This window comes from Drosophila suzukii, chromosome 2L (genome assembly GCF_043229965.1).
Source record: "Drosophila suzukii chromosome 2L, CBGP_Dsuzu_IsoJpt1.0, whole genome shotgun sequence".
Lineage (NCBI taxonomy): Eukaryota > Metazoa > Arthropoda > Insecta > Diptera > Drosophilidae > Drosophila > Drosophila suzukii.
This window is the reverse complement of record NC_092080.1, coordinates 14689014-14716139: the sequence shown is the minus strand read 5'-3', so window position 1 is coordinate 14716139 and position 27126 is coordinate 14689014. Positions and strand designations below refer to the sequence as shown.

General features: G+C 39.8%; 6 protein-coding genes across 14 annotated transcripts in view; 4 read left to right on the top strand and 2 right to left on the bottom strand.

Annotated features, from left to right (window-relative positions):
- Nucleotides 1-934: 934 nt before the first annotated feature.
- pigeon (protein) lies at nt 935-4882 on the bottom strand. 3 transcript variants are annotated; one of them, XR_011604292.1, is made up of 9 exons: nt 4724-4882; nt 4255-4659; nt 3892-4193; nt 2645-3808; nt 2353-2585; nt 2079-2293; nt 1794-2018; nt 1264-1455; nt 935-1231 (listed from the first exon to the last, which is right to left on the bottom strand). XR_011604292.1 is itself a non-coding variant. In XM_017090472.4 (9 exons), the coding sequence occupies exons 1-8, from the start codon at nt 4785-4787 to the stop codon at nt 1586-1588; spliced, it is 2733 nt and encodes a 910-aa protein (XP_016945961.3). In that variant the 5' UTR covers nt 4788-4882; the 3' UTR covers nt 1314-1455; nt 1562-1585. The 3 variants fall into 3 exon arrangements, 2 of the variants coding, with proteins under 2 accessions (XP_016945960.3, XP_016945961.3); XM_017090472.4 differs by lacking the exon at nt 935-1231 and adding an exon at nt 1562-1710 and having other exon boundaries at nt 1314-1455; XM_017090471.4 differs by having other exon boundaries at nt 935-1455.
- A 418-nt stretch (nt 4883-5300) lies between these two features.
- gammaTub37C (gamma-Tubulin at 37C) lies at nt 5301-7604 on the top strand. The gene is made up of 4 exons (XM_017072073.4): nt 5301-5459; nt 5515-5717; nt 6018-6608; nt 7029-7604. The coding sequence occupies exons 1-4, from the start codon at nt 5411-5413 to the stop codon at nt 7557-7559; spliced, it is 1374 nt and encodes a 457-aa protein (XP_016927562.1). The 5' UTR covers nt 5301-5410; the 3' UTR covers nt 7560-7604.
- Nucleotides 7605-7853: 249 nt separating this feature from the next.
- Nucleotides 7854-8451, top strand: LOC108012909 (male-specific sperm protein Mst87F). 2 transcript variants are annotated; one of them, XM_017078431.3, is made up of 3 exons: nt 7854-7997; nt 8054-8133; nt 8192-8451. In XM_017078431.3, exon 3 carries the CDS (start codon nt 8195-8197, stop codon nt 8336-8338), a length of 144 nt encoding a protein of 47 aa, XP_016933920.1. In that variant the 5' UTR covers nt 7854-7997; nt 8054-8133; nt 8192-8194; the 3' UTR covers nt 8339-8451. The 2 variants fall into 2 exon arrangements, with proteins under 2 accessions (XP_016933920.1, XP_065724315.1); XM_065868243.2 differs by having other exon boundaries at nt 7883-7997; nt 8058-8133.
- Nucleotides 8452-8835: 384 nt separating this feature from the next.
- On the top strand, nt 8836-9398 carry LOC108012530 (uncharacterized). Its single transcript, XM_017077947.4, has 2 exons — nt 8836-8993; nt 9074-9398. Exon 2 carries the CDS (start codon nt 9173-9175, stop codon nt 9323-9325), a length of 153 nt encoding a protein of 50 aa, XP_016933436.2. The 5' UTR covers nt 8836-8993; nt 9074-9172; the 3' UTR covers nt 9326-9398.
- A 242-nt stretch (nt 9399-9640) lies between these two features.
- On the top strand, nt 9641-11529 carry LOC108005944 (zinc finger protein weckle). Its single transcript, XM_017069373.4, has 3 exons — nt 9641-9898; nt 9958-11315; nt 11373-11529. Exons 1-3 carry the CDS (start codon nt 9752-9754, stop codon nt 11401-11403), a joined length of 1536 nt encoding a protein of 511 aa, XP_016924862.3. The 5' UTR covers nt 9641-9751; the 3' UTR covers nt 11404-11529.
- A 200-nt stretch (nt 11530-11729) lies between these two features.
- brat (brain tumor) overlaps nt 11730-27126 on the bottom strand; it is a 42078-nt gene continuing 26681 nt past the window's right edge. For 4 of the 6 annotated variants that reach the window (XM_017085109.4, XM_017085139.4, XM_017085099.4 and 1 more), the window contains 3 exons: nt 25186-25457; nt 20024-23216; nt 11730-13871 (listed from right to left, as the gene is read on the bottom strand). In XM_017085109.4, the coding sequence (XP_016940598.3) occupies nt 13792-13871; nt 20024-23165 (3222 nt within the window). In that variant the 5' untranslated portion in view covers nt 23166-23216; nt 25186-25457 and the 3' untranslated portion in view covers nt 11730-13791. Of the gene's footprint in view, nt 13872-18865; nt 23217-25185; nt 25458-25553; nt 25569-27126 lie in introns of those variants that run through there. The other 2 variants (XM_017085150.4, XM_070996521.1) reach the window with 2 other exon arrangements.

The window sequence follows — 27126 nt, the reverse complement described above, 5'->3', positions numbered from 1 at the left end:
TGCAATTTAGTCTACCACTGTCAACATCACATCAGTGCCAAATTGATCGCAATGAAGTTGAACCCATTCATAAGCTCCTGGCAGAATTTGGAATAGAATTAATTATTTTGGTTAAATTATATATATTTATAATATTATTTTATAAAATATCTTGCATATAAATATGTAAGCCCTGTCGAATTTATTAGAAACATATTTTAAAAGTCCCGCGTAGACATCGTGGTCATGATGTCCACATGTTGCAGCCAGATTGGATTCCATCAGGGTCCACACAGCAGCTGATTCAGGCGTATAACAGTTCGCTTGGGAACTCCCACGAGTTGCAGTTGCAGTTTGATGTTTGGTAGTTCTCAGCGGTTCAATGTCGACCGCAATCCCCCTCGAACACAATCCAACAAGCGGGCTTTAACAATCCCAATCAGAATAATATCAAAGTAGGCTAAGTATTGTTTTTTAAATGTTTATAATTTTTTTTTAGCCTTCTACATAATTTTTTTGAAATAAAGATACTTTAAACTAAATATCTATAGGTAAAATATATCTTGCAAAGCTGAACTTAGCTAACTGAAGCATACATTTTATCGAATGGAAAATTCGTTTTCGTTTTCTCGTTCTCCCTTTAAAACTTTAAGTGACTCTATTACTAATCCACGTTCAGCAGCTGAAAACCTCTATAATGCATTTCAAATTTGCACTCGAATTTTTAAAAAGCGTTGTATTGGTGTTTGGAAAAGGAGATTCCCAGTTCTATGTTTTTCTGTTCCACAAAAATTCGTGAAATTGACCCAAATTCTACTTTGGTACACAAAAATAAAAACATTTTTATTAGTTTAAGACTCTTTTTCCTTAAGAAAGTCTTAAATTCAATTTGCAATTAAAGCTACACTTTTTAAAAAGCACCCTGTCCAAAATCCAGAAATTGAATTCATACACATATTTAATAAATCGTTAGTTTATTTAAGCCAGAAGCTCTCATTGGTTTTGCACAAACATAAAATAAATACAGTATAAATAAACACGTACACGATTGTGTGGGTACATTAACTTATAACATAAATTACATAATAATAGACATGGAATGTGTATATATGTAAGCCTCTACATATAATAGGAACCGGAAAGTGATACAAAAAAGCACACTGAACATTAAATACATTTAGCTGCACGTGGAAAATCTTAGTGCATAAACTTGACACATCAAATCTTTGGAATATCTGTGAACTGGCCTCAACTTAACAAAACAGAAAACTGGATGGCCCTCACGTATATAATACCATACTCCTCTTAATTCTACTTAAAATAAATTGCAAGCACGTTAACCCTCCACCTTCAGCTGATCGATGGAGCTCAAAGTCGTTTCAATAAGCAGATTGTAGTCCAATTCGTTGAGACTAGCCTTGGCAGTCAGCAAGTCAAGAAAGGAGTCCAGTGGCGTCAGGGCTTCGGCAGTAAGATCTTGAACAATAAATGTGATAGTTAGAAAAGTGAATTGATTTTTATTGAAAAATACAAATTGTGCAAATGGGACAATGACAGGCGAACACTGATCAGCGATTCTTACCGGTCAGTGGTGGGGGTATTCGTTCTACCAAGTGAGCGCACGATGCCTGAACACAAATCTCAATATGCTCAGGACCATCGTGATCAAAATGATAAGCAGAAAAACCAAAAGCAGCGAGTGGCAAACAACAGTGTTGGGCTTGCCCAAAGCTGGACGAGATGTGTGTGTGTGGGTGAAGAGTGTGTAAATTAAAAATGATGAAGTTTGTGGGGATAATCCAACTAGTTCTTACCGCTACGCGCATTGTTCCGCGATTGGTTCCCACAGGCCGATGGTCTCTGCTGGTGCAGCACCTCCTGCTGCTGGCCAGAAAGAATATTGGCCGCATGCTCACGGCCTCGAATCATAAGGCTATCCGGATGCTGCCAGCACTTGAGCAACCGTTGAGCCCTCTGTTTCGGAAGAGCTGATAAAAGAGACAGCTTTCGCTCAATACCTAGTGGAGAGTCTTCAATATCTGTAAGGGAATAGTCAATTATTAAACAATCCTCCAAATGAATCACTTCAAAAAACTCACCAAAAACAATGGCCTTCATCACATCCACTTGCAGTTCGAACACATGATTCTCCACATACTGCAGGAACATGTCATAGCCCAAGGCCCGATAGCCCAAGTAGGTGAAGAACGAGGAGAACCCCTCTGGCAGGGGAAAGGCAATCGACTCCACAGCCAGACAATAACGTTCAAGGATGAGGAACAGCGAGTGCTGCTGGTTGGCAGCCATCTGGTCACTGCAATTATCACGTATTTGAGTTACAAATGATCCGATTGAAAGGCAAAACCAACCCACATTAACTGAAAGCCCCGCAAGGTTTCCATGCGAGCATCCAACCCCACAGCTCGACAAACCAGGGAGCACAGAGCCCTCGACAGCTCCAGCTGCGACGAAACAAACTGTGAGGCCACCGCATGGACATGAGCCGGAGCCTGAGATCGCTCGAAGAAGGTCTCCTTCAGCCAACGGAATCCAGTGTGAGGTTTCGAGGAGTGCTTCACCAAGTGGACGCTCAGCTCGCGCAGATACTGAAAGATAGATCCGTCCTTCAATAAAACTAATATCTTAGGTTTGTATACCAACTCACCACAGAGATGACATGCTCCTGCTTGCTGGCCGTGCATCCCTCCAATTCGATGAAGGGCAGAACCTCGTTACTGAACGGAAAGGCACTTCCGCTGCTATAGTCGCCAAAGCCACCAGTGCCCGCATCCGGTGAAAGTGGCGTGGTGCATCTGGAAAGTGCCTCCGGCTGATAGCAGGCCAGGCTAAAGATTAACTTCTCGGTTACCTGCTCAGCACTGAATCTGGGCTGCTCCTGCTTGGCGGACTCGTTGAGCAGATCCCATAATCTGGTCCAGATATCCGTGCGATATGGCGAGAGTCGCTGCTGTGGCGAAAGCAGCATCATGCTGGTGTTATGCAGCGTTTCAAGTGACAGACCCACGCTTATATCAGCTACTTTGGCGTGAATTGGTCGTGAGGCTACAGCCGTAGTCAATGGTAGCAGTCTCATCAGTGGCTTGGCCTCCTCTGGCAATCCGCGAACAGCAGCTGCATAGCTGCCCGCCACAAGGGCTTCTTTCAGCAGGGCCACCGTATCCAGGGAGAGTGGTCGTTCCAGGATACTATTCAGTAACTCGGCCAGCACATCCATGTCATTCGAGTGCAGCAAGAAGTAGTGAATTATGCTAATTCGATTATCCAGCGAACTGTCATTCCGAAAGGCCTCGATCAAATGGGATTTGGGCACGGACAAGGAGACAAGATCCAAGGTGGCCACATCATAGGCCAGGGCTCCCCACTTTCGCAAAGGCACTAGGTGGGTGATATCGGGGCTTCGATTGTGGGCTGCACAAACGATGTGGCAGTTGGGTTCGTGCTGTAGTCCCACGTCCAGTAAATGCACAAAAAAGGCGGAAGACACCAGCAGATGATGCTGACCATGAAGCGCGAAAGTGGGCCTGAGCAGACGAGCCTTTTGCCAGGGCACTCCTGGCATGACGCAGTGCACCACACAGCCGTGGTGAAGTAAAGTCACCGAATAGGCAAAGTGCACGTCCTTCTGCTCCGACTGCATCGGCTGGTATAGATAGTAGTGGCACACGAAAAACATTCCCGAGGTGTCTGCCAGAATGATGAGATTCAGCGAACTATCGTGCACGCGCAGGGGAACCGCATCGTCATCATAGCTTGGATTTTCTTCTTTAGAGCCATTTGGCAGCTTCGGCAAATTGAGGGGTATGTTCAGCTAGAAAGGGAAAGGGTAGGCACATTAGATTTTAGCATAGATATCGGTAGGGATTGGGATTTCACAGCATCTTAAGCACCCACCACAGTTTCCGTGGGTTGTTTCTCGTTGAACTGGAAGGCCGAGAGAGTGGGACTCAAAGTGGGGGCAACCTCCTCGCCAGACTCCTCCCTTTCGTCCAGCAAACTAAGGCTCTTGGCCTTCGGCTTCAGGTGGATGTAGTAGAGCGCCTGACATTCGGGATCCCACTGGGCCCAGCTAAAGTTCTTGGCCAGAGTTTCGTGGGTGAGAATGCTGGTGTCAAGCCGCCAGGCACTGCCCTCGCCGCCGCCAGTCGAAGATGTGGTGGAGCTCTGTTTCACCACGCAGCTATACTGCTTGATGGCTGGGGAAAGAGACAGGATGTGGGTTATACAGGTAGGGTTACTAATGATTGGAACACCTACATTCCTCATGTGTGAGTACCAAGAGCTTGTCCTGCCAGCAGGTGCGCGTTGCGCTCTCCACGCGCCACAGAAACTGGGTCATCACCTGACGGGGAGTGGGCTCCGGGTTGAGGGGCGTGGCCGTGCCGCCCTCAGAGCTGCGCACCTCCACAATAAATGCCTGATATAGTTTTCCCTCGGTTTTCTCCACAAAGGATAGCAATGTGACACTACTATTGATCGTTGCCTGGACAATTTCACAGCATTTGTCCAGGGTCCAAAGGAGTCGCAACTGCTTTTTGGTGGCATGAAAGTGGCCGATGCAAGTCTCCTTCCGCTGATCCTCATCCGAGTACTCGAATATCCAGGACGTGAGCAGGGATCCATCCTGCTCCTGACCCAAAATGCGCCACTCGTTTGCCTTCTCTGCAATTTGAACGGAACTGTCTGTCATGATATCTTTAGTAAATAGAGTGTCAAATCAGCTTACCTTTGTAGCCCTGGGTGGCCAACAGACCGCAGAAGTTGGCCGCCAAGTTCTCCTGCCGCAACATTTCGGTTTTTATTTAATATTCTTAAAATAACATTGGGTAGGACTTTTCCAAAACTTTTCGCAATTTTGCAATTTTAGTATGAACGTTGCGTGGTTCTTCAAAAATACCAACCTCTTAAGAACCGTTACACTAGGGCACAGGGTGTGCTGTGCAATTTAGGCGCCAAATCAAAAAATTAAATGAAATTATTTTGGTACCAAAAATATAATACAAATTACTTGCTAAACAATATATTCATAAATTATCATGTTTTCGTTGTTGAATTACAAAATGTATAAGTGGAAGAGGATATAAACTAATCTAGTAGAATATTAAAAAACAAAAAGTTTTGTTTTACTTGAGGCCAGAGCTAGTTTGACTAATAATAACACTAAAAAAATAAACATTTCTTGTTATTCTGTAAAAAATTAAAGACTAGAACCGAACACCCATATAGCAATACTAATCAAATATAATTGACTATAAATTACTTTAAGAAATCCATAGATCTTTATAACAGTTTCGATCCTTATCGATACCAAAGTGATCTTTTACCATCCTCAGTTGGCATTTATTAAACAGTTAGAATTCGGTGGAAGAAAAGATCAAAGATAACGAAAAAAGGCGGCTTAAACTTAAACGAAATGCCAAGTGAAATTATTACCCTTCAGTTGGGCCAATGCGGCAATCAAAGTAAGTTTATAAAATCATGAAAACTAAAGCTTTAACAGAGATCACTTTCACGCAGTTGGCTTTGAGTTCTGGAAGAGATTGTGCCTGGAGCACGGGATCTCACCAGATGGCGTCCTCGAAGATTTCGCAACCGATGGACAGGATCGAAAGGATGTGTTCTTCTACCAGGCGGACGACAATCACTATATACCGAGGGCTGTGCTTATTGACTTGGAGCCGCGAGTCATAAACAATATCATGACCTCTCCGTATTCCAAGGTTAGTAAAAAATTTGACCTTTTTAACCTGGTATTAAATTTAACCCAATGTGGACTGAAAAAAAGCTAATATGGATGTGCAAATGTCTATAACTTGATCTTATCTAACTTCTTTCTAAGCCAACTTATTTTTATAACCAGTACAAGCTATTTTACAAAATTCTATTCCATTTCTTATTTTCCTATGACTCGTTTTAATAACTTAAATCTTCAAAAAAATCAAAAATATTAATTTTTAATTTTGAAAAAACATTAAATATATGATGCATATTCAATTAACTGATTTTTTCCTTACTCCCAGCTGTACAATCAGGAAAATGTGTATCTTTCAAAACATGGTGGCGGTGCAGGCAATAACTGGGCCTCTGGTTTCAGCCAGGGCGAGAAGGTTCAGGAGGAGGTTTTCGACATCCTGGATCGCGAGGCAGATGGCAGTGATTCGCTGGAGGGATTTGTTTTGTGCCACTCGATTGCAGGCGGAACAGGCTCCGGAATGGGATCGTATGTTCTGGAACGGCTTTCGGATCGCTTTCCCAAGAAGCTTATCCAGACGTACAGCGTGTTCCCCAATCAAGACGAGATCAGCGACGTGGTTGTCCAGCCATATAACTCGATCCTCACCCTAAAGCGACTAACCAAGTGCGCTGATAGCGTGGTTGTGCTGGATAATACCGCCTTGAATCGCATCGCCACCGAGAGACTGCACATCCAGACGCCCACTTTCACACAGATCAATAATCTGGTTTCCACCATTATGAGCTTGAGCACTACCACGCTAAGGTATCCCTCTTATATGAACAACAATCTTATTGGACTGACGGCTTCACTTATTCCAACGCCCCAGCTGCACTTTCTGATGACTGGATATACACCACTGATCACTGATTATGAGGTAAGATCCTGAAGCTTTTAAATAGAGGTGTGCTTAGAAGTTATATGTTAAATATCTCCTAAGCGATACTTACTGTTTCAAAATATTCTTTGGCGTCAAACAATTTCTAAAAAATCTTACATTTAGAAAAAATATATTCTCAGAACCGTTTTGTCGATCTTATAAATAACCCGAGATCGAGACTACTTTCATCTTTATTATATAATCGCTCTACGTAGAAAAACAAACTAGAGCAGACTTTGCTCTTGTTTTTAAGAAGATTGATTCTCAAATAATTGAGAAGACGAATTCTCAAATTGATATAATTCGATCTTTTTTTAGTTCTCCTTTTTTTAAAAAAGTTTTTTCTTGGTGATCTCTTAAAATCTCTTAATGATCTTTATGATCTGAAAAAAATATGTTTTTTTATATTATTTGCAGACCAAAACAAACGTTCGAAAGACCACTGTGTTGGATGTGATGCGTCGCCTTCTGCAGCCCAAGAATATGATGGTCTCCGCCACGAGTGACAAACAGAACCGCCACTGCTTCGTCTCCATACTGAACATCATCCAGGGCGAGGTTGATCCTTCGCAGGTGCACAAGTCGCTGCAGCGCATCCGTGAGCGAAAACTGGCCAACTTTATACCATGGGGTCCGGCCAGCATCCAAGTGGCTCTGCCGCGTAGTTCACCGTATGTGCAATCGGCCCATAAGGTGTCCGGACTGATGATGGCCAATCACACGGGAATCAGTGCTCTCTTCAAGAGGGCCCTAGCCCAGTATGATAAGCTGAGGAAACGCAACGCCTTCCTGGACAATTTCCGGCGCGAGTCCATGTTTAAGGAGGACCTGACCGAATTGGACTTCGCACGGGACACGGTCGACTGCCTGGTGCAGGAATACGAGGCGGCCACCCAGATCGACTATCCCCAGTGGAGTCCGCGCATCGAAGCTTCCAAAGCCGGTTAATTTTCTACGTATTTCAAAATTTTTCTGTTCAAAATATATTTTAAAGTGTTTCTTACCTAATTAGAAAAAACTTTATTTACTTTTTGATTGGGGAAGTTAAAGGGGATATTTAGGAAAGACATTTAGATAACCAAATATGTATTGCCAGGAATAGCATCAAAGTTTGATTACCCTCTTTTTTCACCACAATGGGAAGTTCCAATTGCAATAGATTTGTTAAATATTTCAACTTCTTGTTTCTGTTCCTTAATGATTTTTAAATCATATAAGCCATGATTTTTACTGTCAATTTAGATTTCTCAGCAACCCAAAGAAAACGTTTTCCTCATTCGTTTTTTAAAATTCGTTGTGTGAACACCTCTGAAAACAGTTTTTGTCCAACTTTTTTCAGTACATCTTTTGTTGGTGTTAGATCCTGTTTCTGTAATTAAGCTTAATGTAAGTTTTGATGTGGTTTTTAATTTTTAAAACACAAAATTCAAATGTTTTTGTAGCCAGTTCGAGTGGCTTTTTTAGAAGGAAACCAGGATTTACAGGGACTTTTGGCAAAAGGCTAAATAACTTTCAAAAAATCGTAAGTATGGAAATTTGTAATGATTATATTCAGACTACTGATATGTTTTATTCCTCAGATCATGTGCTGCGGACCCTGTGGACCTCGATGCTGCGATCCTTGTGGCGGATGCTACAACTGCTGCGTTGAACTTTGCTGTGTGCCGTGTACTCCAGCCTATATTCAATCCACTTGGATGCCCTGCGGTCCCAGAGGTTGTTGCTAAATACTAGTTTGCCAAAAGGACGAAATGAAGTTTAGAACCTGTGCTATCTCCAACAAGATTATAACCTCTTAGGTTCTAACATGTCTTAATAAACGAATTTAATTGTAAAACAACGCCATTTGATTTCAATTTCAACGTTGACTTTTATTTATCATGAATCTCTATTTAGTAAAGAATCTTTAAAATGATTCTTTTTATACGTTTTGAGATTGTATGCAAACTTTTATTGTTTAGTTACTAGAACTAGTTATTTTGTATGAAAACATAGGAAAATGTGAACTCCAAGAGGCATAGCGTTTGATAGGCAGGTATAGATTTTTATTTGGCAGAAAAAAACGAAAAAATTATTTAAAAAATTAAGTATTTTCTATACATTTTGTAAACGGAGATCCTTGTGATAGTGACTGTTCAAATCATTAATTCCTAGAAAAATTCTGTAATCTGAGTACCAACGAAATACCCTTCGGAACCCATCACTAATTTTTACTTCATCTAGTAGTTTCTGGTTTTGGTTATCTGTCAACAGTTTAGAAGCTGTTTATTTTCCACAGGGTATATCATCATTCCATCTTCGAGCACCGTTGTGAACACAACAAAAATAAAACAAAGAAAATTCCGATGAAAAACACCTATTGGAAATCGCTTTTTTGTTGTAGTGAGTATCTAAAAAAAAACTGTGTTAAATATTTTTGAAAAAATAATTTTGTTCGTTTCGTAATGATATCTTATTTGCAGTACACACGTAAATTGGCTCCCCGTAGTTTTTCTTTCTTCCTCTCTTCCATCCTACCTTTGGTTTAATTTAATTCGATCCGACCCGTCAACGGCTCCAAAATGTGCTGCAATCCCGGAGGCTGCTGTAATCTGCCAACTTGCATCCAGTGCACCAACTTTTGTTTTAACTGCTGGACTGGAACTGCTGCCGTGCCATGTTGCCGAAGAAGTTGCATTCCTGGATGCTGTGGCAGTCCAAGTTGTCGTTGCTAAAAAAAAAACCCTACATAAATTTCTGTGACTAAACTTTTAATAACAAATAAAACAAGACTAAAAGAAAATTAAATCTTTTACTGTAGTTTTTTAATTTCCAAATTTGTTTTTTTAACCGTAAAAGGAAGTTATTTTGATATTTTAAAACCATTCAAACCGCAATCCCTATTTTACATAAGGGCTAAGTAAAAATACCATTTAGTATTTTTGGCAGCCAGGCTTTGACAAATGAGAACTGGTCACATCACGCCATGGGAAAATACTAGAAAATACTAATTTAATGGTATATTTTAAAGGTAAATAACGTTTGATATCGAAGAAGAAGAGTCCCCGATAGGTTTGCTAAAAGTAAACAATCTGATATTATTTTAGGGTGATAAGTGATAAGAACTCACTGTTCTGCACTGGATTTTACTCCATTCCAAAATGGAGGGCAGCCACTGGCTGAACTGGTGTCGCCTGTGCGCTAAGGACGACGCCCGTGGCAATGTGAAGGTGCAAATGAGTGGGAATTCGCAGGGAGCCTGGGACAATGTACTTATAATGGCAATTCGAAAGTACTTTGAGGTGCACGTAAGTTCTCCAGGAATAAGATATATGTTTGTACTGATACCAATCCATATTACACCCAGATGGCAATGGAGGACGAGCTGAGCAACGTACTGTGCACCGAGTGCTATACCCTCATCAGCGAACTAATCGATTTCGCCGAGCATGTTCAAAAAGTCCAGGCCATTTTCCAGGTTCTGCGACGCACGGAGTCGGAACCCGGGAAGTATCTGAATGCGGCTGAGCTGCGTCAGCAGTATGGCCTTTGCGAGGGCGACTGGACGCACATCATCAAGCCCATGCAGGTTCAAGAAATTGACTCCGGCCAGGATGCCAGCGAAACCCTCCAGAAACAAGCCAAAGTATTAAACGAATCTCCTTTAGCGGAGGAAACATGCTTGGAAAGCGAAATATCTGGGAAGGAAGCTACTTCTCACCCAATTGAAATCCAAAACAGCCTGCCAACTGAGATACCCAAACAGGAATTCATTGACATCGGTCCCAATCTGTTAGAGAAGAACACAAATCAACTGGATATGGACGACGTGCTAGTTGAAATGCCAGAAGGGGAACTATCCGAATCCCGCGTAGATAGCACAGCGTCTTCCGTTTTCCAGGAGCAGGATGTCAAACCAGAAATGTTAGACAGCTTTGAAGAATTCCTGCCGGAAGGAAGCCAGCAAATGAATCTCGTCATTTTGACAGCCTCACCAAATACCCCAGACTCCAGAGCAGAGGAAAAGACCAAGCGGGGACGCATGAACTGCGAGAGATGTGGCAAGGTATACAGGAATCGCGCCTCCTACGAGAAACACTTGGAACGCTCGTGCCGCAGGATCGAGCGGCGGGTGAAAGTGGAGAAGGGAACAACCACCTGTGATATCTGCGACAAGAAACTGTCCTCCGCCACCGCCCTAAAGCACCACAAGGAGGGTATACACCAGAATGTTAAGCCATATATATGCGATGGTTGCGGCAAACAATTGAAGACAATTACAGCGCTAAATGAGCACAAGCTTGTGCACACGGACAACCGTCCATTCGAGTGCTCCGTTTGCAAGGCGGGCTTCAAGAACCGGTCTCGTCTGAAGGCCCACCATCAAATCCATGCGGAGCCCAGTTTTGTCTGCAACATTTGCGGCAAGAAGTTGCAAACGCGTCGCACCTGGAACATGCACAAGCTGGTGCACAGCGAGGAGCGGCGCCTGAAGTGCGATGTTTGCGGAGCTCTCTTCAAGCGCTCCAAGACCCTCAAGACCCACCTGCTAAGTCACACGGGATTGCGACCTTACGTTTGCAACTACTGCGGCAAGTCCTTCGCCTGCAACGCCAACTGCAGGTCGCACAAGCTCAAAAAACATCCGCAGGAAGTTCAGCAGGAGGATGGCGCAAAGCTCTCCTCGCGCTTGAATGTACCCACGCTGGACGAACTTCGTGTCATGTGAGTACCGATTCGTAAAACTTTTTTATGGGATTCATTTCAATATTTTGCTTTCAGGACCCAAAAACTACCGAAGGGAACAGTCTAAGATGGTTTATTTTAAGAAACAAAAGTTTTTAAATATTTTTTAACTTTACACTAATGAAATCTCAGTATGAGATTAAACAGAAGATGTATAATAAGGATCATAAAGTAACCTTACGGACTTATTTTACTTGTGCTGCTGTTTCATTTTAGTCAAGTGTCAGGGAGGGTGTTTAAAATTATACCAGGCAGATGAAGAAACATTTCGCTCCATCCTTAACAATCCCTGGAACCCATTTGGCGCCTTTTTATGTACTTTACCATTTTTAAATTAATAAAACACCATTGATTTATTTAAAAACAAAATAATTTTATTGTGGTTTAATGGAAATAGAAATTCTTACAATACAATTGTTGTTGCTGGTTGTTCTTTTTGGTTGGTTTAATATTAATGTTACACAACATTTTTTAAATGTTAATTAATACCATATTTTAATATAATAATAATTTAATGTTTTTTTTTTCATTTTTTAATTACTTCGAAAATTGTGGCCCCTAAGCATTAAAAAGACTTTCATTTGTTTCTATTATTATTTCCCAAGTTCTCGCTGACGCTCTTGACTTTGCTATTCGATTTTTGGGTAGAGTTCAAAATCTGTTATATCAAATTCAAATAGGTGTTCCCGAACTCGTCACTTTAGCAAATTGCAGCTTTTAATAAATTATTATGATTTTATCTTTGTTTTACGTTTTCCACATGTATAAAAATATTTATATATAATTTACGTAATTATTTTTGGTTTTCTCTTACACATTACATTAATGAGTTGTTATCTTGGGTTCTCCCTATTTTTATATATAAGTGTATATATATAAAATGCGCATACAGTTGGAATCTTAGTTAATAATAATAGTTAATGAGTTAATAACGTTCACATTCAATTACATCGTATTCGATTTAGTTACGACTATGATTACATTTTAATTTGCTGTTTGTTTTTCCTTGTTCTTGACGAATTCAAATGTAATACAAAAAAAAACAGTTGGTGTTAATTAAAAATATAGAAGATTCAAGTTAAATGCGTATTTGGTTTCGTTTTTCTCAAGAAAATTGCCACGGTTTATTGGTTTATTACATGAAATTGTGCTCGAGTTGTGGGTAATATTGGTAGAGTGTTGAATGACTGATTGAATGGTTGAATGACTGACTGAGTGAGTATCATGCAGGGTGTCTGAGGAGCTGAGCTGAGCTGATCCTGGCAGTAAGTTGAGTCAGTTGCAAACTTGAACCAAATTGTAATTGTTCTGTACTGTGGTTAAATCTTTGTATGCATATTAGAAACAGTATATAGCATATAGTATGCATTTGGTGGGCGTGTATATATTTTTTATTTTCCTTTTCATTTCAACGCAAAAAGTTAACAATTTCCTCGTTCGAAACAGCTGAGAATGGCCTGCCTGACAAAGTCTACATGTAATATAGATTTATATATATATGTATTTATAGAATAAAAATGCCAACCCTCAATGATATACATTATTTGCTTGTCAGTCCATATTTTCCACATTTTCTTGTCCTTTACTTTAACATTTTTTTTTTTTTTTTTTGGTTTTAGTTTTCCTTTGTATTTCTTAAATGTAAAACAAAATTTGAGCGAAATATACGAGTTGTAACTGAACGTACAGTGTAAACAATTAACCATAATGAAAACATATTACTTTAGCTGATTACATTCCTTATTTTCATATGACTATTTAGTATATGAAAGCCATTTAAGCAACACCCTGTATACAGTATACTTGTTTTTTTTATTTTCAAATTCAACTTGGCTTTAGCAGAGAAATTCAAATTGCGGGAGACGTTAAAATCAATCCTTACACAGAAAATATATAAATCGTTCGCTAAAACATAATATATATGTGTATATAAAGAAAACTTAATTATAACGACATTTAACATTAGATTGGTGTTATTTTTCGGTTTCGTTTTTGTTTTGGTTTTTTTTTTTTTAATATTAATTATTATAAAAATACATATATGTATGCATGATGACTAGATGATGATTCCATGATCGGCTTAGTTGCACTATATAGCTTTATAAATATTAAAATCTATATTGAATGCGTGATTATGAGTAAGATGAGCTAACATTTATGCATATTCAATGATTTAGCAACGTTGATTCATGTCTGTGTGTATTTGTTTGTGTGCGGTTCGACCGTAGAGACTCATTTCCACTAATTGCAAATATAGTAATATTTATATAATTTTTTGAGTCCCAAAATTGATTTAAAATAATTGCGTAACGTAAACTTGTCCATGCATTGCCATCAAAATGAATGCGTACCATTCATTAAATATTACATCTTCCTTTCTTCAATAACAATTTTAACATAACACAATTGAATGGGGAATGTTTGGTTATTAAAAATATTTCTTTTGTTTTCGCTTTCAAATGAAATGTTGCTGTATTCTGTCTGCCAAGTAGCTCTTGTTGTTGTCATTGATGTTGCTGTGCAATTTGTGCAATACTGTAAGAAATAAAATTAAAAATTAAATAAATCAAATGGTTTTTCTTACAAAATAATATTAAGTATAAATTTTCAATAGTAGAAAATTAAATTTTAAATCAAATGCAAAAAACAGTTATTCTTTGTTAAAAAAAAAATGGAAAGTAAAAAGAAATTTAAGTTTAATCATCCTATTTAGTTATTGCATAATACATTGCCCATTTGGTTCTCATTTAAAGTTAGATTAACTTTTGCCTTAAAATGTTCGACTTAAAAAATTATTTTTTTTTGTTTTTGCTTGTTTTTTTTTATATTTTTAGTGTTAGTTTCAATATGTTGCTTTGCTTTAAAAATTACAAAAATGCTTGGGATATGAATGTGTTTTTTTTTTTAGTTTTTATTTTTGATAATCTTCAATAGGAAGAATAAGCAGCTAACAACAAACAGTTAATATGCCTTATATTTTGTATATGCATTATAATTATAGATTATATTCACGGATGTATATAAATATTTTATTTTGCAGCTAGAAAAATTAGCGAAAATATTCATTTTCCTTGTTCTTGTTGTTTGTCTTGCGCGCTTAGAGTTTTGTTTTTAGTTCATCAAAGAGTGAAAATCAGTTTTTAGCTTAAAGTCAGTTAATTTCTCAGTTTAAACAAGTGCATAGGGAGAAAAAAAGCGGAAACGGAAAAATCTGTTCAGAAAAATTCCCTAAACGAGTCTTATGTTCATTTTATTTCACAAGAGTTTTTTTTATATATATTTTTTTTTTTTAGTTTCACGTTTACGTTTTCGAAGCAGTCTAAGATTTTGTTGTTTTTGAGTGTTAAAAAACTGTTGAGTTCACTACTAAGTGGTTGGTTTTCTTGCCTTTAAACACACACATAAATATATTTTTATTTACTCGTAGATTTATAAGTATGTAGCGTTAAGTAGCCTAATGTGTAAAATGTATTACAGATGGAGAGGTCCAGGACTTTATCCGGGGCTTCAACTTCAACTTGATTTATTTTAATATAGTAGCAACATTATAAATATAAATATTCATATATATTTATGTATATGTGTATAATTTGTTGTGTAAATCTTTTTTTCAATTCGTGTATAAAATCAGTCATAGTTAATTATTTTGTTTGGTATTTATCATTTATGTTAGTTGTGGTTTGGATTGCTACTTGAATGTTCGGTGAAGTTCTTAACCAAGCGGTAAAAATGTCTATATAAATTATTTATCGAATGAATTGATCTTGTTCCTCAATTTCTAATCTAATAGATGTATCTTACTCCTAGTGAGAAAAAAGGGAAATCAAAAGGGGAATGAACCGATCATTAGACATTAATTCTACATTGAGTTACATACAAATTACAGACATTCAAACAGACACTACTCAAGCATGCATATTAAATATATTTTTTATTTCTCATAATTTTTCGTATTATTCTGTTAAAACATTTGACGGACTATAAGAATTAAAATCCTACTTATTGAAAGGGTCCAGCCACGAAGGCAAAACGATTTCGAATCGGTTTATATGGATTGTTACCTCTGATCTGATATCGTTTTGCATTGGATGCTGGCCGAAACATAGACACACACACTTAATGATTATTCAGTTAGCTGCATATATCTATATGTTATATCCATAATAATTTAGTGGTTCAAGCATTTTGTTCAGAGCTTTCTTTATGCATAATCTAATAATACTTAAAAACACTTCTACGAAGCCAGTTTGAATTTTAATTACTTTTTGGATTTGGTTTACACTCATTCATAGTTCGCTGCTATTTTGCCATTCCTCTATCGTTTTCCAATCCGAACTGCCGCCGATCTACTAGAACTTGTACAAAATTTAAATTCCATACAAATATGCTCAACAATGCCGACAAATGACTTTGATTTACGTTTTTGTTTTTGTTCCGTTCCTTAATAACATTTATCAAAAATATAAACTACAATTAAAATGATTTTTTAGATATGACATACAAACACCAATATGCTTGTATCTATATATCCTAACATCTAGTTCTGTTCTGTGTAACTTGTGCCTGACAGTCTCTTAACCAACCCCAAAAAGAGAGAGAGACCGATCCGTAGATGGATCGATCTCGTTTCGATTTCGCTTCGATTCCGTTCAACATTCATAGAGAGCTCCTAACAATCACAAAAAATAATAGTAGCAATATAATATAATATGATTAATAGATGTTTATGTGCTGTTTTTCCAGCACCAGCATGCATTGCCATTTATTAAACAACACTTACACTTAGCACTACTCAAAATGTCTTAATGGTTTCCGACTTCCTAAATGGTTTACCTTTACCTTTTCACGTCTGGTGGTGTTACTTTACTTTTGAATTTCCTTTCAGAATTTTCATTACATTTTTTTGGCGTCTTTTCTTCTGGGTTGCACGAGACTTTGCCCCAAAAAAAAAACTAATCACAAATGGCGACACACGCAAAATGCCCAACTACATATACTATATCGGCAATGTTAACATACATAAATCGGTTCATATATATATAGAGCAAGATATACCAAAGCAAGTGCCAAAGGGCATTGACGCCTATTTTTGGTTATTTAGAGGGTTAGAGCACAGTTAATTGGCGGTATAAATCGTTTACATATCGATCTGGAATATCGGAAATAAAACTGCTAATATATAGTTAGTTTTGATAGCTCACTGTGCTTAGTTACACAATTTATCTTATGAGTATATATAAATATTTCTTGTTGTTCATTTTTCCTCTAGGGTTGTGTTGTGTTGCTCCTTAACCGATGGTTCAAATATATAGAAATATATATATTTAAAAAACTTTCTATCGGTTTTCCATTTTTCTTTGTTGTTGCACAGTCTATTAGATTCTCAATTCATCAATTTGTTTATCAACATACATTCACATATATATCCATATAAAGATTAAATAGTTTACCACTACTATATATAGATGTCAGAGACGGAGAAAGGGGGACGGGGCGGGAAGAAGGGGGTTAAGGAAAAGCGGAAGGTTCTGCATCAGGGGGTTAACAACATCGCATCTGTTCAAACCAATATACAAATCTAAAAATGCTAAGAAAATAAAAGAAAATAATCAAAACAAGTAAATAATAAATAAATCAAACAGTTGGTTGGTTTTTTTTTTTATCAGAATATGTATAAAAATCTTTAATTGTTTTTCAGTTGGTTTTTGTGGCATTTGTTGGTTTGTGTTTTTGTGTAGGCTTTACAACATTTTCGTAGAGCAGAGTTTGCTTGTCTATTGTTTAGTTGTAGTTTATATTATTTGTTATCATATTTGTTGTGTCCCACGTTGTGTGTTTGTAGTTCGTTTGTTTCATAACATTTAAAAATGTAATAATAATAATAATAGTTGATAAACATAAAAACAAATTTATGCAAGCACAAAATACAAATAAGGGTCCTTGTCAGAAACTATTTGTGCTAAAATGCTAATAATAAATACAATTAAATAGTATGCATTAGGCCATAATAAATACCATCAATTAGCAGTTTCTTTTGTGTTTTAGGTTTTTTTTTCAACAATTTTTATATAAAAAATTTTCAACAGTTTTTGTATGTTTTTTTTTTGTTGTATTTTTTGGTTGTCAAGTAAAAAGTGTTTCTCACACAGAAAACGTACAATACTTTTGTTTAAATCCTTCATCGTTATTACAGCTACCATATTACATCGATACATCGTCTTCAATACAATAAGTCAATTAAAGACAATTAAGTTTACAACAAGAAAGAACTAAAAAATATATTTTCGTATATTTAATAATCTCACTTAAGTAAATACACACAAAACATAATTAATTATAGAATAATTCAAATAATAAATCAAACCAAATCAAAAATTACACAAAGCAAAGCGTTTTTTCAAAACAAACAAAGAGGAAACTATTTTAGTTAAATACTACGTTTTTAATACAATAAAGTAAAATTATATTCAAGAAATCTAATACCTGCTTATGTGTGGGTGTGTTAATGGGGGGGGACGACATGGGTTTTAGGGGGCGGGGTTCGCGTCGCGTTCCAAGCAAAACCAACAAAAATAGTTATTACTTTTAAAATTACAAAATAAACATTTTTTAAATGCTGTTCCTGTTAATGTTGCGTTTGTAGTCTCAAAAAGTTTTATTTCCTTGCCTTAATAGTACATTAAATATTCACTTTAAATGTCTAACTTTTTATTTTCCTTTTTTAACTAACCCTTAAAGAACACTTTCGTTAGGTTTGCAATCATTTGAGGCCTATCAAAATAAATGCTTTTAATTAAAATCATTGCAAGCAAAAAAGTCCAAGAGCATACAGTGGGTAACAGAAAGAAAAGAGATTAGGAATCCAGCAAATTGTTTAAGCAACTTATTAGATCTCAATATCAGATCATTCTGTTTCCCACTGCATGGGTTTCATATTTAATACCTATTTCTCTCGAAGAACAAAACAAAAAAGCGATTGGTCTGGCTTGGCTTGGTATGTTTTTCCCTCAGTTTCTTCTTTATAACTATTAAATTATTTGAGATTTGTATGTTTTACTCATTTAAGTGTTTATCGTACTTTAATATATAAATACATATGCGTATGTGGGGACATAGACATATTTAATTGTATAATTATAATAGTTATAAATGTTTTAAGTCTTCTGCGCTGATTGCCAACTTTTAGTTAAATGTTACTTTTGAATTTTTCAATTAGATTTATGCACACTCTCTATATAATTCGATTTCGTTCTCGAAATTGCCACTAGGCTTGGGGGCCAGAGGCACAGCATCAAAAACATTTGGATGATGTACATAAATATCGCTTTGTTTTTAGTTGATATACACATTTCAATATTTATTTAAATTCAATTTGACAACAAATAATTTTTTGCATATAATATAGTAATATAGTTTTGGGCAAAACAACAAATTCGTCCGTGTTGCTTTCAAAACAAAGATATTATTTTAAAAAATAAATGCCTAAACAAAAAATAGTTCAACAATTAAGAACACAAATTTCAACTATATTCAGTGCTTTTAGTTGGTTTTGTTTAATATTAAGAAACGGCAAAATGATTTTTCGTCTGCATTATTATTAGGGTTAATTCATCTTTTCTTTCTCCTGTCGTGGTACAATAAAACAATGAAAAAACATAAAAACTAAGCGAGTATAAAAATTGTGAATTGTTGTTTGTGTCGCGGTTCGGTTTTGGGATCGGTTGATTTCGTATAAAAGTAGCAAACATGTCTTAGAAGATAATTAATTAATGTATACATATAAATAATCAGTAATCAATAAGTGGTATAATCAAAAATAATTTATAAACGTAAAAAACAGTTATATAATATATAATGTATCAAATGTTTATGCAATCAAAAATAATAATAACAAACAATTTGCGCAATCATATATCTAAGAATTACAATCAATTATTAATTAATTAATGCTCGATACGCGGCTATCCTTCCTTTTCGACATTGTGTAAGCAGTTAAATGTTAAATTTATATTATATTAACTTCTTTTTTCTTTTTTTGTTAATTTTTTAAAAGTATTTTTTATTTGTTTGCAGTCTGCAACGAACATAAAAAAGTGGAGGGATTTCTTCTGGTATTTATATAGTTAAAAGTGTCATTTCTTTTGTTTGTTTCTGGTGTGTTTTGTTTTTTGTCTGGTGCGCTTTTAATCGACAGCCAAAACGAATGAGAGACTTGCACGCGAGGGAGGAGGGTTTTGAAGTGAGAAGTGTGCAAAGATATAGAGAGGCGGCGGCACTATCCGATTTGAACATGAACATGAATACACAATATATATATTTATCATAAACAAATACACACAAAATAAAAACTAAGCTTAACAGTGTAAATATATATATAAAAAAAAATAAAACAAAATTCAACAATAATTTAAAAGATAATAAAAATTATTCCAACAGTGTGCGTGTGTGTTATTACATAGCGAGCAAAGTCTAAGGCTATGAGAGATGACAGATCGGGGGAGATAAGGGGCTTATAGATTTCGCTTTCGATTTCGATTTTGTAGATTTAGAATTAGAGCTGGAGAGACCGCGCAAGTCAGACTATTGAGAACTTAGCTTAGAGCAGTAGTGAGAGCCGGACCACAGATCCTCCTCCATTCCGGACTCCCATCCATGGAGTGTGTGTCTGTGTGTTTCTGTTTACATACCCACTGGCGCCAGTTGGACATAGCGATAAATGTAGAGCCGGTAGTCCTTGCTGGCCAGCACCACACTGCCGTCGTCCATGAGCGCCACATCGAAGCACTGGGCGTGCTTCACCTTCGACTCGAGCGCCGAGATCAGCTGCCCGTCCTGCGTGAAGATCGTCAGGTTGAAGTTGTTGTGGTTGTCCGCGATGAGGATCTCCCCGTTCGAGTTGATCCCGACGCCAATTGGGTAGTTGGTAATGCCCTCGCCGCCAATCTGCCGTAGATACTGCCCCTCGTAGTTGAACACCTTGACGCAGTGCGCCCGATTGTCGCTGATGAAGATCTCCTGCTTGTCGTTGACCACCACGCCATTGGGGAACTCCAGATGCTTGGAGCACCCGAACTTGTGCAGCACATTGCCGTTCTGATCGAAGATAATCACCCGCATCACCTTGCACTCCACCACAATGATGCGTCCCTTGTTGTCCACGGTCACGCCGCGAGGATGCTGCAGAATGGTGGCCCCGAACTTCCTCACAAACTGGCCGTACTGGTTGTAGATCTGTATTTGGTGTGTGGGCGAACGCTCGGTGACGATAATATCGCCGGAATTGCGCACCACAGCCACACGATTCGGGTACAGCAGCTGGGAGTCACGCTTGCCGCACTCGCCAAACTGGAACTTGAAGCGTCCCTCCTTGTCGAAGATCTGGATGCGATGGTTGTTCGTGTCCGCAACAATGATGTCGTTTTGTGCATTCACAGCCACACCGCTGGGCTCCGTGAACTGGCCCTCCATCACGCCGAATTCGCCAAACTTGCAATGGTAAATCATCTTTTGGCGCTTGATTTGCGACTTGGGCGGATAGATAGTGGCCGATAGAAGTTTGTTGGTCAGGTCAAGCAGGGACTCAGAGCTGACGGTACTTCCGCCGGCTCCACCGCCACTCACCACGGTTCCTCCGACCGAAGACAGGCTGGCAAAGGCATCGGCCACTGCAGAGCTACTAGCTCCTCCGCTTGTAACAGACGAAAAGAGATTATCGCTGCCGCCGTTGCTCCACTTCTCGTATGGGTTGTAGTGAAGCGCCACGGTACTGGCGGCTGATCCATTGCTACCGCTGTAGTTACCGCCTCCTCGCTTGGGCATCAGTTCGCCGAAGTGCTGTTCCACGGCCAGGGCGTTGCGATCACGTCCGCTTAGCAGGAGTCCTCCGTTGCTGAAAGCTCCTCCAGCTCCGCTTCCGTTAGAGCTGCTATCCAATAAACTGGCACCACTCAATCCAAGACCCAAGCCATGCAGCGATGATTGCGCCTGCAGTTGTTGATGATGTGCCGTCTGGTGATGGTTGTGGTGGCCATGGTGATGTGACTGTTGGTGGTGACCATGGTGGCCACTGCCCGCGCTGCTGGCGCTACTGTTGCTGGCGCTCTGTGTGGGTCGGGCAATCGGGGGCTGCTTTCCATGTCCATTGCTGGTCAGGCTCAGACCAGCATGTCCTCCATCCGAGGTGCTTGCCCGAATGTATCCAAAGGTGTTGCGTACTCCGGCCTGAATCGACTGGTAGTTGGACATGAACTCCATCTCGAAGGGAAGCTGCATCTCCTGGATGCCGGTCTGTAGCTGCTGCTCCAGGGATTTGCGCAGGAGCAGGGCCTCTGCCAGCAAAGAGGATGGCGGAGCTGGACTCCGCTCAACCGCCTCGCAGGTGGCCAGTCCCTTGTCGATCAAGTCACGGGAGCGTTGCTGCCACGAACTATTGCTGTTCACCTTGGCCGAGTACAGAGTCTCCAATTCCTTTAGCAGTTCAGTCTTGCGCTCATCCAGCATGGAGGCGAAGAACTGGTGCGTCTCGTTCAGCTCGTTGTGCGCCTTCTGGTACTGCAGCTTCACCTTGGTGAGAATCTGGTCCGAGTTTCCGGCAATGCCGACAATCTCGCCAATCTTGCCGCGCATGTCGGCGAGCAGAGTCTGCAAAGCGGTGTCATTGGCCGTGGATCCCGTCGAGGTTGTCGTCAATCCGGGTGACTGCACATTCTCCAGTTCATGGAGACCTGTAGAGTGCTCCAACACAATGCACTCTTTGCACACAAGGATGCAGCAGGTGCGGCAACTGAACTTGAGCAGCTCCTGTTTGTGTCGTGGGCAGAAGAGTTGCCTCTGCTGTTGCTGCTGCTGCTGCTGTTGTTGCTGCTGCTGCTGCTGCTGCTGTGGGTGCAGTGAGCCATAGATGCTCTCCTCTCGCTGCTGCTCCTGGGAATTTGCCTGAGCGGCAGCTGCTAGTACAATCTTCGAGAGTTGCGACATAGGCTGCGCCGGCAGCAATTGTTGCTGCTGCTGTTGCTGTTGTTGCGAGTCCAACTGTTGCTGCTGCTGCTGCAGCATCATGGTCAGCGAACTGGCGTACTTGAACTCATTCGAGGCCGGATTGTTGCTGGGCGAACCCACGGACAGAGGAGTCCCAGTGGTGCTCGCCTCGAAACCCTTGATCAAGCACACATTGTGCCCGTTGAAGCAGTGCATAAACTCGTGAGCAGTCACACAATTGGCGCACAGATAGCTCTGGCAATCGAAGCACTTGGCCACCGCATCGCTGCACTTGCTCTTGCAGGCGGTGCAACGCGGCGGTGATCCATTGGCGGATGTGTTGCTTGAGGAGCTGTTGCTGCTGCTGCTGTTGCTTCCCTTGCCGGCTCCCACGACCAGGCTGCTGATGCCTGAGTTGCTGCCATTGTTCGAGCCCTGAAGATTGCTACCAATCACGCCCGGTCCATTGCTGCTGGCCACGTTGTTCGCGCTGATCACACTGCTGCTAGTACTGCCGCAACCGCTGAGGCCGCTGGTCGAGGAGCTGGACGAGGACGATGACGAGGATGAGGATGAGGACGACGACGAGCAGGAGGAGGAGCTGGCCGAGGAGCTGGACGAGACGGAGGCCGAGATGGGATGGTGGCCATTGATCACCGTCACCTCGGAACGCGACTTTACGCTGCTGCCGCCCGTGTACTCATCACTGCAGATTGCCGAATCGCTGGCCGGTGGCGAAGAGCCGCTCAACGTGAGCGGGGAGTCTGATAGATAGCCGGCGTGTTCGTACGATTCAATCGAGTTCGCCCCGCCCCGCATCGAGTCCAGAGATGGTGTCGGTGAGGACGCCATCTTTGTGCTATAATTGCCGTCGGTGGCTCCGTTTACCTTTAGGAGTAACAGCTGCAAGGAAAGAGAGGAAGTAAAGACATGGATTAGATTCGGTTTTACTAAGTTATGTACTTATTACCACTTATTAATTACAAAATAATGTATAGCACGTGCTCCCGTTCCCTCCTGACTTTTTTGCCTTGTTTTTTGCTTTATAGCAATCTCGTCTTTTATTTTTATGCTGCCTGTAGCACCGCATTTTTCTTCCTAAGCCGACCGACTGCCTCCATTTCCGCCCCTTAAATCGACTGACCCATGAGTCACCTGCGGTCCTTGTCTTTTATCCTCATGAGTCAGCAGCTCCTCCACTTGAACCGAAACGTTTGGCATTTCCATGGCCCCGCAAACAAACGAATATATGCCACACCCCACAAACGGCCGCCTCTTTCTTAGTCATCCCCCTTTGTTTTCATAATTTGTAGTTAATTGCCTCCTTCCAACTGGCTTGGCCCATCTAATCCCCTAAAGCGCGACAGCTGTGACCCGTGTTCTTATTAAACATCTTCGAAGACAGTTGAAAGGTATGTGTTTTTCCCCCCAGCTTTACTATATCCCACTCCCCCAACGACAGAATCGAATCAAACTAGGATACGCGCCCCCATGGAATGCTTTTAAGGCACAATTCCAATTTCTTACGGCAGAGTGGAGAAGCGAAGCTAAAAGGGAAGCTGTACTGTTGGGTGCGGGATGAAAGGACTTTGACCGGGAGAGAAGTCCCACAGCCCCTGTCCTTCCATTTCGACTACCCCCTAACCTTTATCCTTCGCTCAGGAGACGGACACAAATGCAATAAACGCACGCACAGACAGAAGGACACCCCGTAATAATAATTTTACTTCCCCTTTTTGCTGCCATCGCGGTTCGTTGCCTTCGAGAAAGGTACAGGAGTTGGGTGAAATGGCAATGGCAGGCAAAAACAGGATAAATAAACGGGGAGTTTCACAACAAACCCTCGGTCGCTGGAAAAAGTAAACAAAAAAAAAACAAAAACGGGGAGCCCTGTAGAAACTTCTCTAGATTTCCAGAGCAGGCGAAACTTCCGTCAACAAGAAAATCAACGTAAAAGGCAATAACCAAGTGAAAGCCAAGAGAGCCCAGCGAAACGAAACGAAACTCAAAATCAACCCCGAAAAATGCGCCCAAGGGGGGAAAATGTTGTATGCCAGGGGGATGTATTTATGGGGAAGGGGGGACTGCAACTGTCTAGACTGGATGTACATTTATCATGCACACACACACACACACCCACCAAACCAATAGCCATTCACAGAGCTCCCTAGAAAATCCTTTCTAATTTCAAAAAACATTCTCATTTTCGTTGTGAAGGAAACTAATTTGGTATTCCTAAACATGGTTATTGGGTGGTCCAAAAATAAAGTATACAAAATAAGACAGATTCGGGTAAACTATGAATTCCTGTTTACAAAGTACTGAATCTAATACATTTGTACAAAACAAGTTATGAGTAATGTTAATATTTGACAATGGAGTGATCATTTTTTAAGGATACCAAATATAACACTTTGTTTATTACATTTATTGTAATCCTTACTTTTATCTTCCACATTACTTTCTATGAATTCCTGTTTACAAAGTACTGAATCTAATACATTTGTACAAAACAAGTTGAATAATGTTAATATTTGACATTGGAGTGATCATTTTTTAAATATACCAAATATAACACTTTGTTTATTACATTTATTGTGATCCTTACTTTTATCTTCCATATTACTTTCTATTTTTTCGAACTTTAAGTTGTTTTTTTTAAGATTAACCAGATATTGTGAAATACTATTATATTTAACAACTTTATTTTGCACCCGCCTTATCTGAATTGCTTCAACCTCTGTAGGCTCCCGTAATCCCTGATAAATACCCAATATCTCTACCGGTGATTTTCCCAGCAAAGGGAACACTGTGAAACAATAAAAAGTAAAACAAAAGGTAAAACTCATTAAATGGAGATAAGCCGACTTACCTTTACTGCTTTGTTGTTATATTTTGTTGTAGAATTTTCTATATATTCCAGTTTTGTTTCCTTGTTTTTTGTAGTGGTTGTTGTTGTTGTTGCTTCTTGTTGCTAGTTGCTGTTGCCTTCTCGCTCGCTCTCACACTACGCAGGTCTATATAATAAAGTGCGTGGGATGGTTGCCGTTGTTGTTGTCTTTGTTGTTGCAGTAACAAGTTGAAACAAATTTGTGTAGCATACTTTCAAGTGCTGTCAGTTAATTGCGTTGCGCGCACAAAAGGCTGCAATGAAAAAATATCACAAATTTATGATTAGTAAGGATAATAATGAAAGGCAAGGTTAATTGTGGGGGCTTTGTTGTTTTAATTAATTATTACAATGACGTCGTCGTGCGCGTTGCTCTTTTTCCCGGCAAGGACACTGCAAACTTAAGTAATGGTAAAATGTTCGCTATTTATATGTACAAATCGCGTGTGACGTGAATGCGACGCGGCTCCCTGCAAAACTAACTCTGCGCATAATGCAGCGACCCGGGTAAAGCTCAGGTCCCCGAGAAAGCAGCGACGCCGGCAGAGGCAGAGGCGGAGGCAGCGACTGCGTCAGAGGGGCAGCAGAGAGCGGCAAAATGTCCTGGGAATTTTGCTGCTCCAAAAACACCAACAACTCCGCAAAAGTTGCAGCAATGCAAGGCTACACACACTCCAGTCCGTGATTTTTTGTCTGTCTGCCTTTTAACCAACAAACTGCCAGAATAATAGAGGAAAAGGCACTACAGGAAAATCCGGGAAAAATCAATATATCCTATTTACATTCACAAAGCAAGAGAGAGCGACGACGACAACGACGAGTGCCCAAAAGAGCGCTCATTTCGCCGAACTGTTGAATGCCGGCTGCAAAAGCAACAATACAACTGCACATCACATCACCACCCCCTCGATGCTTATGTTTTAGCCACCCCTAAAACAATATGGCGGCCACTCACCCACAACAAAATAAATAAAAGTAAAATAAGGAAACCACCACCCCCAGAAAGAGCAACAATTTTCCACGGCAAAAAACATTTTTTGCGCGCGCTACAGGTTGCGTGTGAGAACCAAAGAAAGAGAGGCGGAAGAGAGTGGTCGAGAAAGAGAGTTACCCGGAGAGAAGCGCAACAAAAACAGGAAGCGATAAACGATAAATACACTGAGCCAAATAATTAAAACGAAATGTTGTTAAGCTTGGTGTTAATAAATATTTGCTATCATTTTTGAATTAACTAAACACGCTTTTATAATTTCTAAAAGAAAAATAATTTGAATATCCTATTTCAAATAATATCTGTATAATCATATGTCTATCATAAAGGTGTCAATATTGTTTCATGCTAATCATTTCTTTCTGTGTACGCTATGCGCATGTTTTTTTCCCAGTTTGGGCAACGACCGCATCCAAAAGCAATAAAAACAAAAAGTTCTCTCGTTCTCCCTCTGCCCCTCTCTTTCTCCCTTTCTTTTTCTCTCTCCATTCCATTCCATTTCCCTGTTCTATGTTGCCGCGGAACTTTCGAGAGGAAGAGAAGAGACAACTATGCTTGAAATGACGTTGCAGCAGCAGCAGCATCATCATCATCATCGCATTCGCATCTCATCAACATAACTGCATAGCGAAAATTTCTGTACACCGGCAGATAAGGCGGCGGGAAAGAGACAAAAGACAGCAGGGGGCGGCAAGCGGAAGAACTGAGAGGAAAATAGCCAGACGACAGGCACATAAATCCGCACACATACACACCACCACACATGCAAAATACAGATTTACACGTGTAAAATAGCGGCATTTTTTTTTTTTTTTTGCAACATTACCAACTGTTGCGAAACGAGAAGAATGAGAGAGGGCAACAAAAAAGAAGCGGAGATCTTCAAAAGGAATCGATCACTCACTCACTTTAGCACTTTCCGTTCACACCTG